We start from the raw sequence: 14,412 nt of genomic DNA, 5'->3' as shown, positions 1-14,412 counted from the left end.
TGTTTAGTTCTGCCCTGGCCTTTGTTATTTATTGTTCACTGTAAATAAACCCACTCGCATCACCGTTGTCTGCAACTTGGGTCCTCCTTCATTTCACCACACGACTGCTGCCCCAGCCGTGACAATTAGTATTCGTCTCTGGCTCTCTTACTCTGGTTCTGCCGGACGTTTCTTGAATTTAATTGAATTGCGTCACCACCTTCAGGTGATTGCTGGTGTTAGGATGAGTGAATGAAGGTAACCAGGAGATATCCTGCTCTGTTCCTGTGGTGTTAGGGTTATTTAGGAGGACAGCCGTGGAACAGGTAAACAGGGACTCACCTGTCTGAATGGAGTTGGGATGCGTGTCCAGGTACGTCGGCAGCGTCAGACCAAAGAACATGGAGAACCCAAGAACAAACAGATTTCTGGACGAGTTTAAATCGACCAGCTGCAGGTTTGACAGGCCGACAGCTGTTATCATACCTGAGAGACACATATGGTTTAGCGCAGCAGTACCACACCTGAATAGACACCTGTTACCGGAGACTTACCGAAGAGCGTGCAGAACATTCCTCCCAGGATCGGGTCGGGCAGCGAGGCAAAGAGAGCTGTGAACTTGCCGACGGTTCCCAGGACAAACATGATGCCGGCACCGTACTGCACCACCCGCCTGCTACCCACCTGCATACAGGTGAACGGGTCATACACTCACAAATTAAGCACAAGTTAACACGTGAAATTACACCTGAGGACATAAACACACCCATTCAGGGGGTGTGGCTACCTTGGTGATGCCGAGGACACCTATATTTGGACTGGAGGAGGTGGAGCCGTTTCCTGTCCCCAACAGACCTGCAATGATGCAGCACACGCCCTCTATGAAAATCCCCCTGAAAACAAATTTAAAACAGACATGATCAACACCTGTTTGGGGGTGGAGTCTGTCTCATAAGGTGTGCTCCTCTCTCACCTGTTGATTGCATGGACAGGAGGGGGCGTGGCTCCAGACAGGCGAGCACAAGCATAGTAATCTCCGATTGACTCCACGATGCCCGCCATCGTCGCACTCAGCATGCCCAACACCCCAGCAACCGTTATCACAGGCAACCCCCACTGGCCTATCAGAGAGAGACAGGAAGTCAGAGAACGTCATGGTGATCATCATGATCCTTCATTCACTGATGCTCAGCTTAGCGTTAAAAACACGCCCAGACTGTACACATAAAGTCTGAAGTTACACAAAGTAGTTTTCATAAAGTGACCACACCCCCTCTGAGAGCTCCACCCCCTTGCTCTGGGCCCCGACTCAGTGATTTTACAGGTTTTATGTGTTTATGTCGACGTTTTTGTTTAAGTCCCAAGGTCAAACCGACTAACCAATCAAAGCAGTACAAACTGGCGTTCCTGCTGTGGAACTTTCAGTGTTTACTAAAAGTCTGGTGTAGAACATTTCTTTTAAATATGGCATCAACATGGGCCCACACAGCAGGGGCGGGGCCTAGTGCTACCTGCTGCAGGTAACACAGTGACTGTGGATCAGAACCTCAGAGAAACTGAAGTGATCCACCTCACCACCAACTCACAGTCGGCGCTGAAACAACCTCGTAACGGTGACACGGTGTCATTCAAACCTCAAACCACCTGGATACAAAGCTATTACATGACTGTCATTGGTTGCTGCCTTACATGGGTAAGGCATCCTGAACCAGGGCGACAATGTCATGATGTCCCCTCGGGCATCAGTGCGGCCTTTGTGTCCATAGTGATCAGGGTCTCTTGGCAACAGGTCGGTCAGAGTGAGGACATAACAGATGAGCCACACCAACATGATGGCAAGGATGATCTGAAAGAGGGCGGAGCAAAAATTCAAATTACGTCATCACGGACATCATCATCGATTTGTGTTTATCTTTATTTACAGGAAACATCTTGAAGATCTGCACTCTGGTGGCCCTCAGGCCTTTCTTCCTGCTATACACAGGAACAGGAAGTGATGTCGCCCTTAGGTACTGCGCAAACAGCACGATCAGCAAAATACACCTGCAGAGAGAGAGAGAGACAACTGTTTGTCACCCCAGTGTGCTATATTCATGGATATGTAGTTCACTACAGCAGAACAGAAACATCTGTGTCCACACAGGTGTGTCCACATATCTCACAGTGCTGAGAGGCCCCAGTGGGACCCAGCTCGGTCTCCAGCGGTTGTGAAGACTGAGAGGCCGATCAGTGAGATGGTCGGCGTGATGGTAAGCGGGCCGATGTACTCCAGCAGTAACCCAGGTAACCCACACAGACCAATCACGAGCTCCACCAGGCTGGACATAATGATGGCACCCTGAATCTGCAAACAAATAACTCTGTTGTAAAGCAAGTAAACAAAAAAAAATCCACTCCACAGACATGACGACCTGGATCCAACCACGAGGTGCTGGTACTGATGAGTCCTAGAGAATTCTGAAACAGGTGGTACCTGCGGGTGTGGCTCTGGGTTCTCAGGAATTAAAGTGCTTTAATTTCATAGCGAAGCCTGTGAAGGAAAACACATCCTGGATTTGTAGAAGTGGTTCAGAATTCAAAAGGTCCAAGACCAAGCGCAGAGTCCTCCTGAACAAGGTTCCACCTGATTCAGGGGTCTGACTTCCAAAATCAGAAACTTTCTTTGAGCTGGAAGTTCACAGGGCCACAGGATTCTGACAGACCAGCACTGTCCAGACTGCTGGTGTCTTCCAGGAACCAGTTCAGGTTTAGGTCTGGCCTCTCACTGCCCTCAACCCACTGTGCCCACTTCAACCCACCTGGACCCACTGGAAACTACTTGCTGAGGAGCAGTGGCCGTACCTCTCTGATTCGAGGCTTCCAGATGTGTGAGGTGTTCAGGGGAAGACTCCAGTTCCCATAAATCTCCTCTGTAGAGGAAAAAACAAATCACATGAGAGCATGTTGTTTATTTACAAAAACCAGTAACAATCAGAGAGACTCCCACCTTCACTGGGACACCTCCACCTGTCCAGACTGAGGATTGCCTGAGCAGGAATGAGGAACGCAAATGCACTCGCCTGAAAGAGAGGAAGTCTACACACAAACACATATAACTGTCAGACTCCGCCCACTCGCCTGACTCCTTAAGTCTCACCTGACTCCCTCAGACTCACCTGACACCCACGGTGGTCTGGATGAGAGTCGTGATGCCAACGGTCGTGAAAATGGTTCCAATCAGCTGACTGATGGTGTTTTGGTCTCGACCGACACACATGGCCTCAGCCAGAAGAAACGGCACAGCCACTGTACCACTGAAGCACGTCAGGTAATGCTGCACAAGGTAAAGCAGGTAACATTCACCTGTCACAAACTTCAGACTGGAGTCAACAAGGTAGCGATCCTAAAAATGTTTCATCTAACCACCACCAAACCTGCACCTGTGATCAAACTACAAACAACCCCATCCAGTATTCCAGTTTAAACCAGTGTAGAAACAGTTTTACTTTCTTTCCTTTTTCTGGTTTCCTTTTCACTGAATAGTACAGCAAATAATTCAGTCGTGCTTTTGGCATAATGACAATAAAACATTCTTATTCTTACTGTTTAAACCAGTAGAATCCCAGGTTAAACCCAGTAATCATTGTTTAAACCAGTATAATGCCAGGTTAAACACAATAATCCCAGTATAAACCCAGTTTAAACCAGTGTAACCCCAGGTTAAACCAGTATAATCACAGGTTAATCACAGTAATCCCAGTTTAAACCAGTATAGTCCCCGGTTAAACCAGTATAATCCCAGGTTAAACCCAGTAATCCCATGTTAAACCAGTGTAACCCCAGGTTAAACCAGTATAATCACAGGTTAATCACAGTAATCCCAGTTTAAACCAGTATAGTCCCCGGTTAAACCAGCATAGTCCCCGGTTAAACCCAGTAATCCCATGTTAAACCAGTATAACCTCCGGTTAAACTAGTATAATCCCAGTTTGAACCTAGTAATCCAGTTTAAACCAATAATCCATGTTTAAAAGTCTTAATCCCACAGTAGTCACATTTTCACCTGTAATTCCAGTCTCACCTGTAATCCCAGTAGAATACACAGGTACCATGGTGGGACATCTTCAATGGTGTAAATCATGTCTGACCCCACCCTCTGCGCATCCATTGGTTGCCTCTTTTTGCTCTCTTCTGTCCTTGGCAGGTTAGGGTTATTGGGTTTGTAGCCCCTCCCCTCATGACTCTGATTGGACAGACAGAAACACCTGGTTATCAGGTGCAGCAAACATCATGATTCACTTATTAACCATTATCGATTATATATTTGTTGCTATCATTAAACAGATGTCAGAAGTCAAAACAACACAACACCAAAGAAGAAGAAAAAACAGAAGATGTCCTTTCTCTGCATATCACTCCAGGTCCACACATGGAAGTTAAACGCACACACACACACATTCTATCTGAGACAGGTCACAGTGACCCTGATGAACCCGTAGACACAAAAACACCCAGTAAATTAGTCTGAAAGGATCCAGGTGTTTCCAGGTGTGCGTCAGTACTTGTAGCTGTATGGAGGTCAGTTTACCACACCTGCTGTTTGTAGGTCAGTGCTCACTGTGTGTTATCACAGTTCAGTATACCCTTCCTTTAGCAAACCTGCCCTACTCTACTTGTCCTACACCCCACCTGCTAAACTCAGTAAAACAAAACTCAGTGATCAGTAATGACTTTACCTGAATGTCGGCTTCCATTTCACCTGCGGCTGTTTGACTTCGAGCAGCAAACAGAGACAGAAAGTTCAGTTTTAGAGTCTCAGGTGAAAGTCCACACAGATTAACAGAGATTATTAACCATCACACACACACGAGGACTCCTGTCTGTGAAAGCCCTGACCTGATTATAAACCTGTCTGTGTGTGGACCCCCACCTGATTCTACACCTGTCTGTGTGTGGACCCCCACCTGATTATACACCAGTCTGTGTGTGGACCCCCACCTGATTCTACACCTGTCTGTGTGTGGACCCCCACATGATTATACACCTGTCTGTGTGTGGACCCCCACATGATTATACACCAGTCTGTGTGTGGACCCCCACCTGATTATACACCAGTCTGTGTGTGGACCCCCACCTGATTAGAAACCTGTCTGTGTGTGGACCCCCACCTGATTAGAAACCTGTCTGAGTGTGGACCCCCACCTGATTAGAAACCTGTCTGTGTGTGGACCCCCACCTGATTAGAAACCTGTCTGAGTGTGGACCCCCACCTGATTAGAAACCTGTCTGTGTGTGGACCCCCACCTGATTATAAACCTGTCTGTGTGTGGACCCCCACCTGATTACAGCCCAGACCTATAAAACTGGTCTGGCAGAAGACAACCAGAGTCATAGAACCAAATGCACCCAGTATAACCAGTAAAACTAGCAGTATAAGAAGTACGTTACTTAACATAACCAGTAACAACTGGTAACTAGATATTTCTTCAGCTAACGTATAGGTAAGACACCCAGTATAACCATTAATTATAACTGCCTGTACAACTTCAGACTCACCTGTACAGCTGCTGCTGCTCAGCTGTAGGTTTGAATGTTTCACATTAAATGCTTGCATTGATGAAATGTGGCATTTATTTTGAAAAGAAAAGGCACTTCCTGCAGATTGCGTCCAATAACCCAGTGAGAGCAGACAGTTTGACACATGCAACCTTTTATTGCATTTTGTTTACAACTTTACAAGAAGAAGAATAATTTCCTGTTTGCATCATTTTAAAGACATAAAAACATGTGAGAAGCAAACCTCCAGGTAAAACACAGGTGTACCTGTGGTCATCGTGGAGACGCTGTCACAGCATTACACTGTTTCTGTTTCGTCACCTGATCATTAACCAATCAGAACTGAGCACACCACCTGTTACAGCTGCTATGCTAGCAGTGTCCATCTGCTTGCAGCCTCTGTGGCAAGCTAAGCTAACACATCTCTGCTTCAGGTGTGTGGAGGGGTGGAGTCTCATTGCCAGGTGAGGCTTCCAGAGGACAGTGCATTCACGTGCAGCAGTAAAGTCTGTAAATCTCGGTGACATCACTCCTTAAGCTACGAGCTGATTAGTTACTGGCTGATTGTGGAATGACAGCTGATTGGAGGACGCAAATTATAGCATTTGATGTCACTGATCTAAACCAGGTATCCACGGAAACGGGCAGTGTTCAGACCAGATCAATACATTTCTTATAAATATAAACTCTTCACTTAAATAATTATTGATTATTAATCATCTGTATCCATGTGACGATCCAGGCCCACCCACAGCCTCTCAGCCAATCACAGCGCAGGATTCTCAGTGTCAGCAGCTCTTCAGCGTTGTGCTGCAGAGAGAGAGAGAGAGTATTGATTAGGATCACCTGGTCAGACAGGTCAGCTCCCCTGTGATGTTAAGCAGGTGTTACACATCTGTGCTGATTGGCAAACAGCGTGGACACGCCCACCAAACGCTTTTAGCACCTGTGTCACATTCTCAGGTGAACAAGTGAGTGCCTGACACAGGTGATCATCAGCCTCACTGACCTGTGATATTGCTACTGATTAACTATTCGGACAGAAGGCGCTCGTTTTTCACTTCCTGTTAATAAACCTGGATTCACAAACAGGAAGTGACCTCATTGTTATGAACATTTTCACTTATTGCATGGATCAATATGTTAATGATCAGTGATTGGCTGAGTGGCTCGTTAAGGACATGCAGTGACTGAGAGTCACCTGCAGGTGGCGCCTCCTCGTTGTGGCGAGTCAGACACAAAATGACAAATCGATTCCAGCAGAGCTGGTCTCTGAGTAAAGTCACATCTGGATCTCGTGTTTTATTCACAATAGCACAGAAAACACGTCCGAGGTGTAAAGTGAGGACATTTGAATAGAACTGTGGAGGCAGGACAGTCCGTGTGTCCCCTCTAACATCAGCCTGTGAGCCGAGGACAGCGGCTGGTCTGAGGTTCCAGCTGCTCAGCAGGCCTGATGCTGCAGCTGGACTCTTTGTATAGATACAGTCGGCGGGTTAGCATCGTCCTGCTGTTTTTATTGTGAATAAAATACGAGACCATGAGACTCTATTTAACTGCCATTTTACTCAGAGAACTTTGGTTCTACATAAAAACCAGTCCCGGTGTGTCTGTGGGAACCAGTTTTTACTGGTTAACCAGCTCTGGGCTTTAGAGAGTCAATAATGCTAATCATGTGATCAAACTGAGACAGGTGAGCTGAAACCTGCAGAGTCAGAGGACGTGGACACAGATGAAGAGTGACTATGTTTTCTTTCAATCAATAATGATTCAAATCAATAACAGTTATTAATCTTTGATAACAGCTAACACTAGCAACACACTTCAGCTTGAGTAGCGGTTGTAGTTTTTGACAGGATCAGAAATAAGTCCATCCGAGTGAGAGAAGCTGATGGTCTGAGCATGTGCAGAGGAGGGAGGGTGGAGGATGAAGGTGGAGCTGCAGGCAGGAGGAGAGGAGGAGCTCAGAGGAGGTTCATGGATGCAGTGAAGGAGGACATGCAGAGGGGCGGTGTGACAGAGGAGGTGGATGAGCCTCCTATCCTGTGAACTAAAGGAATTAACCACCACCTGACCAGCGAATGGACCAATCAGCCAGAGGCAGATTAGAAAACAAGAGGCAAATGTGGGCGGAGTCTGGGGGCAGCTGAAGGACAAAGAAGAATGAGAAGATCAAAGAATCAGCTGATTAGTTTACCATAGTGTAGCCGGACCCACCTGTCCAGCATTTAGCCTGAGCCTGGCCTGTCAATCTGCTTATCGATCAGTGGTTTAGTCTGTTGATTGGTTGATTGATCAGCTTATTGATTGGAGTATCTGCTGTGGTCCCAAAGGTGACCCCGACCACACAGGTGTGTTTTTAAATGTGACTGTGGTTTTTCAACCTGCTGGCAGAGTCTGTGGTGATGATGCGATACTGTTAGTTGTCATGGTGAAGCTGGTGGTCTGTGTTCTACCCTGGTCTGTGAGGGGTGGGTGCTGACTGACAGAAGACTGACACTGTGACCCCTGACCTCTCTGGGAGCAGCGCCCTCTCACGGGGTCAAAGGTGGACGTGGCTTCAGTGACATCACCTGGCGGTCTCTGAAGTCCTGTCGGAGGTGTGCTGAGTGTCACCATCTTCATTTTTAAAACTGAACGGATGTGACACTGCTCGCTGATTGGCTAATGATTCGTCAATCACATCGTATTAAAAGGCTGAAGGAAAGCAACTGGACTATTAATAAGTTGTTACTATTATTAGCATCAATACTAATATTAAGATGATAGTGGATGAACAACCTGCCTATGGCACCAGCCCCAGAGCTTTACACGCTTAAAGAAGTCCAGTCTCTTACACCAACAGGAACCCGCCCAGCCACACGCCATCCACATCGTTAGCCAATGAGCTTTCCACAGATAATCCTTTTTAAACATAGTGACACTAACCCCCATAAACTGAGCCGGGAAGAGTTCACAGAGGTCAGAAAGCTGTTTACCCCCAGATGTAACGTCATTAGCTGTTTCCAGGTCCAATCTCCACTGCAGGTCCCAAAGTCAAACGAACACTGCGGCATCACTGAGAGTTACAAACTGTCTAAATTCTTTCATCTTTAATAAAACGATCAGCGTTGCTGCTTTACCAGGTGTAACAATTAAGTTTAACATCCATGAAAACAGAATGTATTAAATTTAAAAGAGTTAGAAGTTAGCAGGAAGTTAGCACGCTAGTTTCCACGTAAGCATAAAAAATTCAAACGTACAGCTCTGCTATCACTTCCAACATAAATGAAGACAGAAAACTAAACAGGGTTTGTAGGGTTACTGAAGTTGGGCTAACTGGTATATAATGATGTGCTACATGATTGCTAGCAAGACAGCTATGTTAGCATAGCATAAATGCAGTGAAGCTGGAGGATGAACGCTAACTTCTTTCCACTCGATGGTTAGGGACAAATGCAGTCGCATGTCAGGATGCTGTAAACGGACCAAACTTAAGTCAGGAGAACAACTGAGATAATCCATCCACAATACGAGGTTAGTCATTATATACTGCTGCATGGGCTGGGCTGTAGTTACATCGGAGGGGTTTAAACGGAGCTTTAAAATGAACAGTGGTAATAAAAACCGAGAGAGGCCGACAGTGATCACTGACTGTTTTTAGGGGCTTGTTCAGATTAAACAGAACAAAATACAAAGCACATTAAAAACACAACAGGCTTAATAAACGCAGAGGAGTTTGGACCCGGAGTTCATACATCGCCACATAAAGACCGGATAAGTGATGACGTATGAACCATAAATAGTTTTGTAACCACGGCTGTCACCATCAGGTGGGCTCCAGAAGAAACGCGGGTTGAAGAACTTCGTCACTGACGTTGTTTTTCAGAAGCAGATGCTGTTTTTTCAGTGTAGGCGGAGCTCAGTGATTGGATGCTACAGGTAACTGTGCCGACCTCTCAAACACTGACCCAGACCAGAACCAGGAACCCGATCAGCTTTATCTACACTGAGTCTGACTGATAACAGCTGATGGTTAATAACACGTGAGGACGCTGTGTTCACCTGCTGCTACCTGCTTCACCAGCCGGGCTGGTCCTGCCTCAGGTTTGATCTAGAGCAGGGGTGCCCAATCCCAGTCCTCGAGAGCTACCGTCCTGCAGTTTTAGATGGATCCTTGTTCCGACACACCTGAATCAAATGAATGGCTTGTTATCAGGGATTTGCCAAACTTGATGGCATGCTGAAGAGGCAATCAAACCATTTGATTCAGCTGTGTTGGAGTAGGGATGCATCTAAAAGCTGCAGGACAGTGGCTCTCGAGGACTGGGATTGGGCACCCCTGATCTAGAGGCACCTGCTCTAATGCTAACGGACCTGAGCGGCACACTCACGGGAACAAGGGCGTTTAGGAGATCACAGTCCTGGATTTTAGTTTCAGGGTCTGCGGGACCTGTGAACTAAACGAATTAACCACCACCACCTGACCAGCGAACGGACCAATCAGCCAGAGGCAGATTAGAAAACAAAAGGCAAATGTGGGCGGAGTCTGTGAGCAGCTGTGGAGACCCGTTTACCAAACATCTGTTTGCAGGTGAGAAAGTCCAAGGTCTCCGCCAGAGAAACACCACAGAAGAAGAGTGGAAATGATGAGGCCGAAGGTCAGAGAAGTTTGAGCGTTTATTCAGATTCAAACAGGAAGCAACACATGTACACACTGTTCCCGTTATTTTGTCCAGCAGGACTCTCTGATCTGCAAACAGACGGTAAACAGTCTGACAGCAGAGAACCTTCATCACCAGCATCATCATCATCAGAGAGCGTTGGGCCGCCCAAGCAGCCCGGGGCCTCGAACGCACCGTCCTGACAGCGGCTCAGCACGGCCACGTTTGGGGCCCCGGGCTGTGGGTTGGACCTCACTTTGTTCACAGTTTATTCAATTCTGTACGGAAACGAAGTTTCTAGAAAAAAAACAAAACAAGTTTTCAGTCTGTTTTATCAACAGGAAGTGACATCACACCGCCAGCCACCACCAGCCAATCAGATCAGTCAATCACTACGAGGAGCTTAATTAGTGTTTATTAATACTGTGACATCATCGCTCTGTCAGCCAACCATCAGGCTAAATTATCTACAAAACATTTCCCACGGTGCGGAAAACTGAAACGCCGCCAGTGACTGAAGATAGCCCCGCCCCCGACAGATTTCCCCCCCCCTCATAAATGTGAAACACACTCATCATTGTCCATCAGTCATTTTTAGCTCCTCCCACCTCCTCTGAAAGGGCGGGGCCTGTCTGAAAGGGGTGGGCAGTGAGGATAGGGCGAGTGGGCGGCGGCCGATGCTACGTCTCAAACTGCGTAAGCAGCGCCCGCACCTCCGGTGTGAGCTGCTTGGCAGCGCTGGCGGCCTCGGCGATGGCGCGGCGGTACGGGCCCTTCCGCTTCCTGTCGAAACGCGACTGGAACGTCTCCAGGAAGGGCGACAGCTGTGCGAGCGGCAGGAAGGACGTGGTGGGCGAGCCGAACCACGACACACGCGCCTCCTGCTGCACCGCCAGCCCCGTATCGCCGCGCCGCGACACCGTAATGCCGAGCACGCGCGCCGGCCACCACGGGAAGCCGTAGATCTTCGCCCACACGATATCGCCGACGCACACGGTGCGGCCGTCCGGGAGCGGACATTTTGAAACGGCCTTGGAGAAGACGGAGGATGACGATGACGAGGAGGAGGAGGAAGACGACGTGGAAGACTTACGGCGCCTCTTCAGGTCGTTGCCCTCCTCCCCAACGCCACACTGCACTTCCTCGCCATCAGCTCTGAGGGGAGGGCCAGCGGGCGGAGAGGAGGGTGGGCACTGTGGAGCTGAGGAGGGGGAGTTATGGGAGGGAGAAGAGGAAGAGGGAGGGTCTCCGGGTGGGGGGAGTTCAAAATTGTCTGTGGAGCTACACTCTGAGGGGGTGGAGTCTAGAGAGGAGGAGGAGGGAGGACCTCCTACTCTCCCCTCAGACGCTGCCTGCATCTCCGCGGCAACGCTTCCCATACAGGATGGCGTTGGGGGAGGAGCAGTTACTTGAAGTGGGGGCGGGGCTGTGGATGGGTTGGGTGTTGAGGCGGGGCTTAGTTCTGGTTTGGGAGGTGATGAGCGAGCGCTGAGTTTGGGCGGGGACGAGGAGGAGGAGGAGGAGCTCTGTGCCTGGCTGTCGTCGGTACGATACCTTTGGGGTTTGAGGCGCATTCTGGGCGGAAGCGGCGTGCTGGTGGCGGCGCTGAGGTGCTGCAGGCGGCGGGTGAAGTGGACCTTCTGGTTGTGGTTCTGCAGGGTGGCGGCTCGGGTCACAGCCTTGGGGCGGTCCTGGTCCTGGTCTTTGGGCCGGCGCGGCGGTGGCGTTTGCGAGCTCCTTACCAGCGTCTTGAGCACCTGCCGCGCCTTGGAGCGGTCAGCTGACCCTTTGGTCAGAACCTTCTTAGAGTTCAGCTTCAGGCGCATGCGGCTCGAGGTCGCCGAGGATGAGGATGAGGCCACTCCCCTCAAAACGCGGCGGGAAGAGGATGGTGACGAAGATGACACACGTATCCCTGATGACGAGCGCCGGTCGGCAGCCGGGGGCCGTCCTTTGTCGTCGCTCCTCAGACGCTTGACCTCAGCAGAGATCGGTCCTTCTGCCGCCTTCCGCCGCCGCGAAGTCTCGTCGCTCCTCAGGTCCACCGGCCCCCGCCGCGTTTCCCGGTGCCCGCCTGATGCCACCACCCCTTTGCATTTGTCGCAGAGTACCTGTCGGGGGCGGAGCTTAATGGCGTTCATGATGGAAGTGGGCTCTTCGCAGCGGTAGCGCCTCTTCGGCCGCTTAATCTTGCGCGGCGGCGGCTGAGGTAAGGCCTGGTTGTAGGTGTCCCTGATGAACAAAGGAGGCGGGTACGGCGCCCCCTCCTGAAACAGCGGTGGCGGTTTAGAGGTGCAGTCCTGAGGAGGGGGCGGAGCAGCGTTCTCTTCCTTTTTGGTGGGCGGGAAGTCGTTGCTAACCGGCAGCGGCTGCTGGAGAGACGTGGGAGGTCGACTCCGGTCGTCCCGGCGTGGGAACACGGTGATGGGAATCCCGTACGGACCGAACCTGGAAGCAAACATGGCGATCGTGAGACCATGACGCAGCTAGCGCATCACATATGGAAAACAGCCGGCAGTAATCGGTCACATGTTTAATTACTGCTCGTACACATGCAGTACTGTGCAAAAGTCGTGAGTCACCCTCTTTTCCTCATATTCAGACCCCCCCTCCCCCCCACAGTGTTGAGTAAGAATAAACAAACAGTAACTGACAATAATGATTTTTAAGTAATGACGCAGACAAATCTCTGCAGCACAACGCTCAGCAAAGTGTAACGACAAGTGATTCAAGACTTTTGCACAACAACAACACTGTATGTGTTTATATATAAGAAACCACTGTGAAAACACCACTGTGTAACTCTGACTGTGTGACTGTGGTTATGAAGGTTATGGGTGGTTGATTATCCATCAGCACTCATTGCACTGCTGAGGTCAGAGGTCATCACATGTGTTTTATCGCCCCTGGTGAGGCGTCTTAGTCTTGTATACAGTATCAATCCCTGCAGCCGTTTAATGTGGAGCAGGACGAGCGCCAAACCTGCACCCTGCAGGGGTGTTTACCTGACCAATAACCTGTTCATACAGGTGAGCTGGACACATTTAAATCCCTAAAACAATGACAAATAAAAATACTAATCATTTTCGATTGTTTCTAAACTGCCTCACAGATCAGGATCAATCACTAATCAATCACATCCATCCCCTGCTGCTAATAAAGGTTCACCTTTTTGAAACGTCCATCAGGACCCCGGAGAACACCTTCTCTCCCAGCCGGAAAGACACCACCAGCGCGTCATCGATGACGTGGTCCAGGCAGACCCGAACCTCGGACCCGGGACTGAGGTCCAGCACAGAGGCAGCTACGGCTCGATCCTCGGCGGCAGGCTCGGTCAGCAGCCGGCGTTTCGGTGAGCGGCAGGGCGGGGAGGAATCCCTCGGGCCTCGGGCAGCCGGCTCCTCGGGCCCCGCTGGGTCCGGGTCCGGACCGTCCGCCGTCCCGTCCAGCACAGTGTCCGTCGTGGGCCTCCGCTCCGCCTGCTCAAGGCTCGTGTAACCCCGTTCCCGGCCCGCGGTCTCGGCTCGGTCCGTGGTCTCGTTGGTGGTGGGTTCGGCAGGTTCGGCCAGAGACAGGCCGGCCTCGGTGACGGGCGGCGCGGCCGGGAATGAGTGCAAGAAGACAGCTGAGGGCTGCGGGTCCGGGCCGCGGTACGCCTCCTGCGCAGACACGTCTCCGCCGCCCTCCGGGTCCGCGGGCAGTCCGGGGGAGAAGCGGTCCGCGTTGACCCGCTCCGGCGGCCCGGAGCCGCTAGCTTCGTCGCTCTCCGGATGCGCGTTTCCCGCCGCGGGCTCCAGCTCCGGCCTGACATGGCGGCCCTCCGCGTCCCCTCCGTCCTCCGCCCGCATCGCGGCTAGGTCCGATGCCGGCCCGGTCTCCTGCGGTCCCTCGCACTCCGATCGGGCTCCCGGGAGACCCGGTCCCGCCGGGCCCTGCTCTGGCGGGCCCTCGTCGGTCGCTGTTGTTGTCGGAACCGCCGCAGCTCCTGGCTCTGCAGCCACGGCCGCCATTTTCTTCCGCTGTGCTGCCGAGCGGAGCGGTGCCCCTCCCTCCCGCAACACAGGCCAACGGCGCAGGCGCACCGCCATTCGCCGACACCCCTGTCAATCAAACGTGACGTGGCAAAACATCGTCTCTGATTGGCTGATTATGTCAGAGCGTGGTGAGGCTGCCAGAGGCCGCCAGGGGGCGTGTATCTTTGACGAAACAAAAACATGAGGAATAACCAACGCAGAGCGGATCGATGTGTGACCAC

The 14,412-nt window shown here is 50.6% G+C and overlaps 2 protein-coding genes across 2 annotated transcripts in view; both read right to left on the bottom strand.

Moving 5' to 3' along the window:
* Window positions 1-4,194, bottom strand: part of slc23a1 (solute carrier family 23 member 1) — an 8,481-nt gene extending 4,287 nt beyond the window's left edge. The window contains exons 1-11 of the mRNA XM_063486440.2: window positions 4,040-4,194; window positions 3,135-3,292; window positions 2,966-3,054; window positions 2,821-2,888; window positions 2,142-2,323; window positions 1,902-2,022; window positions 1,669-1,825; window positions 953-1,100; window positions 767-872; window positions 534-663; window positions 322-465 (exon numbers count right to left, since the gene is read on the bottom strand). Coding sequence (XP_063342510.2) covers window positions 322-465; window positions 534-663; window positions 767-872; window positions 953-1,100; window positions 1,669-1,825; window positions 1,902-2,022; window positions 2,142-2,323; window positions 2,821-2,888; window positions 2,966-3,054; window positions 3,135-3,292; window positions 4,040-4,126 — 1,390 coding nt within the window. The 5' untranslated portion in view covers window positions 4,127-4,194. The remainder of the gene's footprint in view (window positions 1-321; window positions 466-533; window positions 664-766; window positions 873-952; window positions 1,101-1,668; window positions 1,826-1,901; window positions 2,023-2,141; window positions 2,324-2,820; window positions 2,889-2,965; window positions 3,055-3,134; window positions 3,293-4,039) is intronic.
* A 1,457-nt stretch (window positions 4,195-5,651) lies between these two features.
* pwwp2a (PWWP domain containing 2A) lies at window positions 5,652-14,176 on the bottom strand. The gene is made up of 3 exons (XM_063485948.1): window positions 13,326-14,176; window positions 7,338-12,605; window positions 5,652-6,324 (listed from the first exon to the last, which is right to left on the bottom strand). Exons 1-2 carry the CDS (start codon window positions 14,165-14,167, stop codon window positions 10,838-10,840), a joined length of 2,610 nt encoding a protein of 869 aa, XP_063342018.1. The 5' UTR covers window positions 14,168-14,176; the 3' UTR covers window positions 5,652-6,324; window positions 7,338-10,837.
* Window positions 14,177-14,412: the final 236 nt, after the last annotated feature.

The sequence above is a fragment of the Pelmatolapia mariae genome, linkage group LG10_11, assembly GCF_036321145.2.
Source record: "Pelmatolapia mariae isolate MD_Pm_ZW linkage group LG10_11, Pm_UMD_F_2, whole genome shotgun sequence".
Taxonomy (NCBI): Eukaryota; Metazoa; Chordata; class Actinopteri; order Cichliformes; family Cichlidae; genus Pelmatolapia; species Pelmatolapia mariae.
Note: the sequence above shows the minus strand (reverse complement) of the source record. Positions and strands in the feature narration are given on the sequence as shown.

Bases quoted from the DNA above. Each gene is read 5' to 3' on its own strand.
- pwwp2a (XM_063485948.1), bottom strand. From the start codon at position 14,167: ATGGCGGCCGTGGCTGCAGAGCCAGGAGCTGCGGCGGTTCCGACAACA. The intron at 12,606-13,325 runs GTGAACCTTTAT...GTTTGCTTCCAG, and splicing joins CTGATGGACGTTTCAAAAAG to GTTCGGTCCGTACGGGATTC.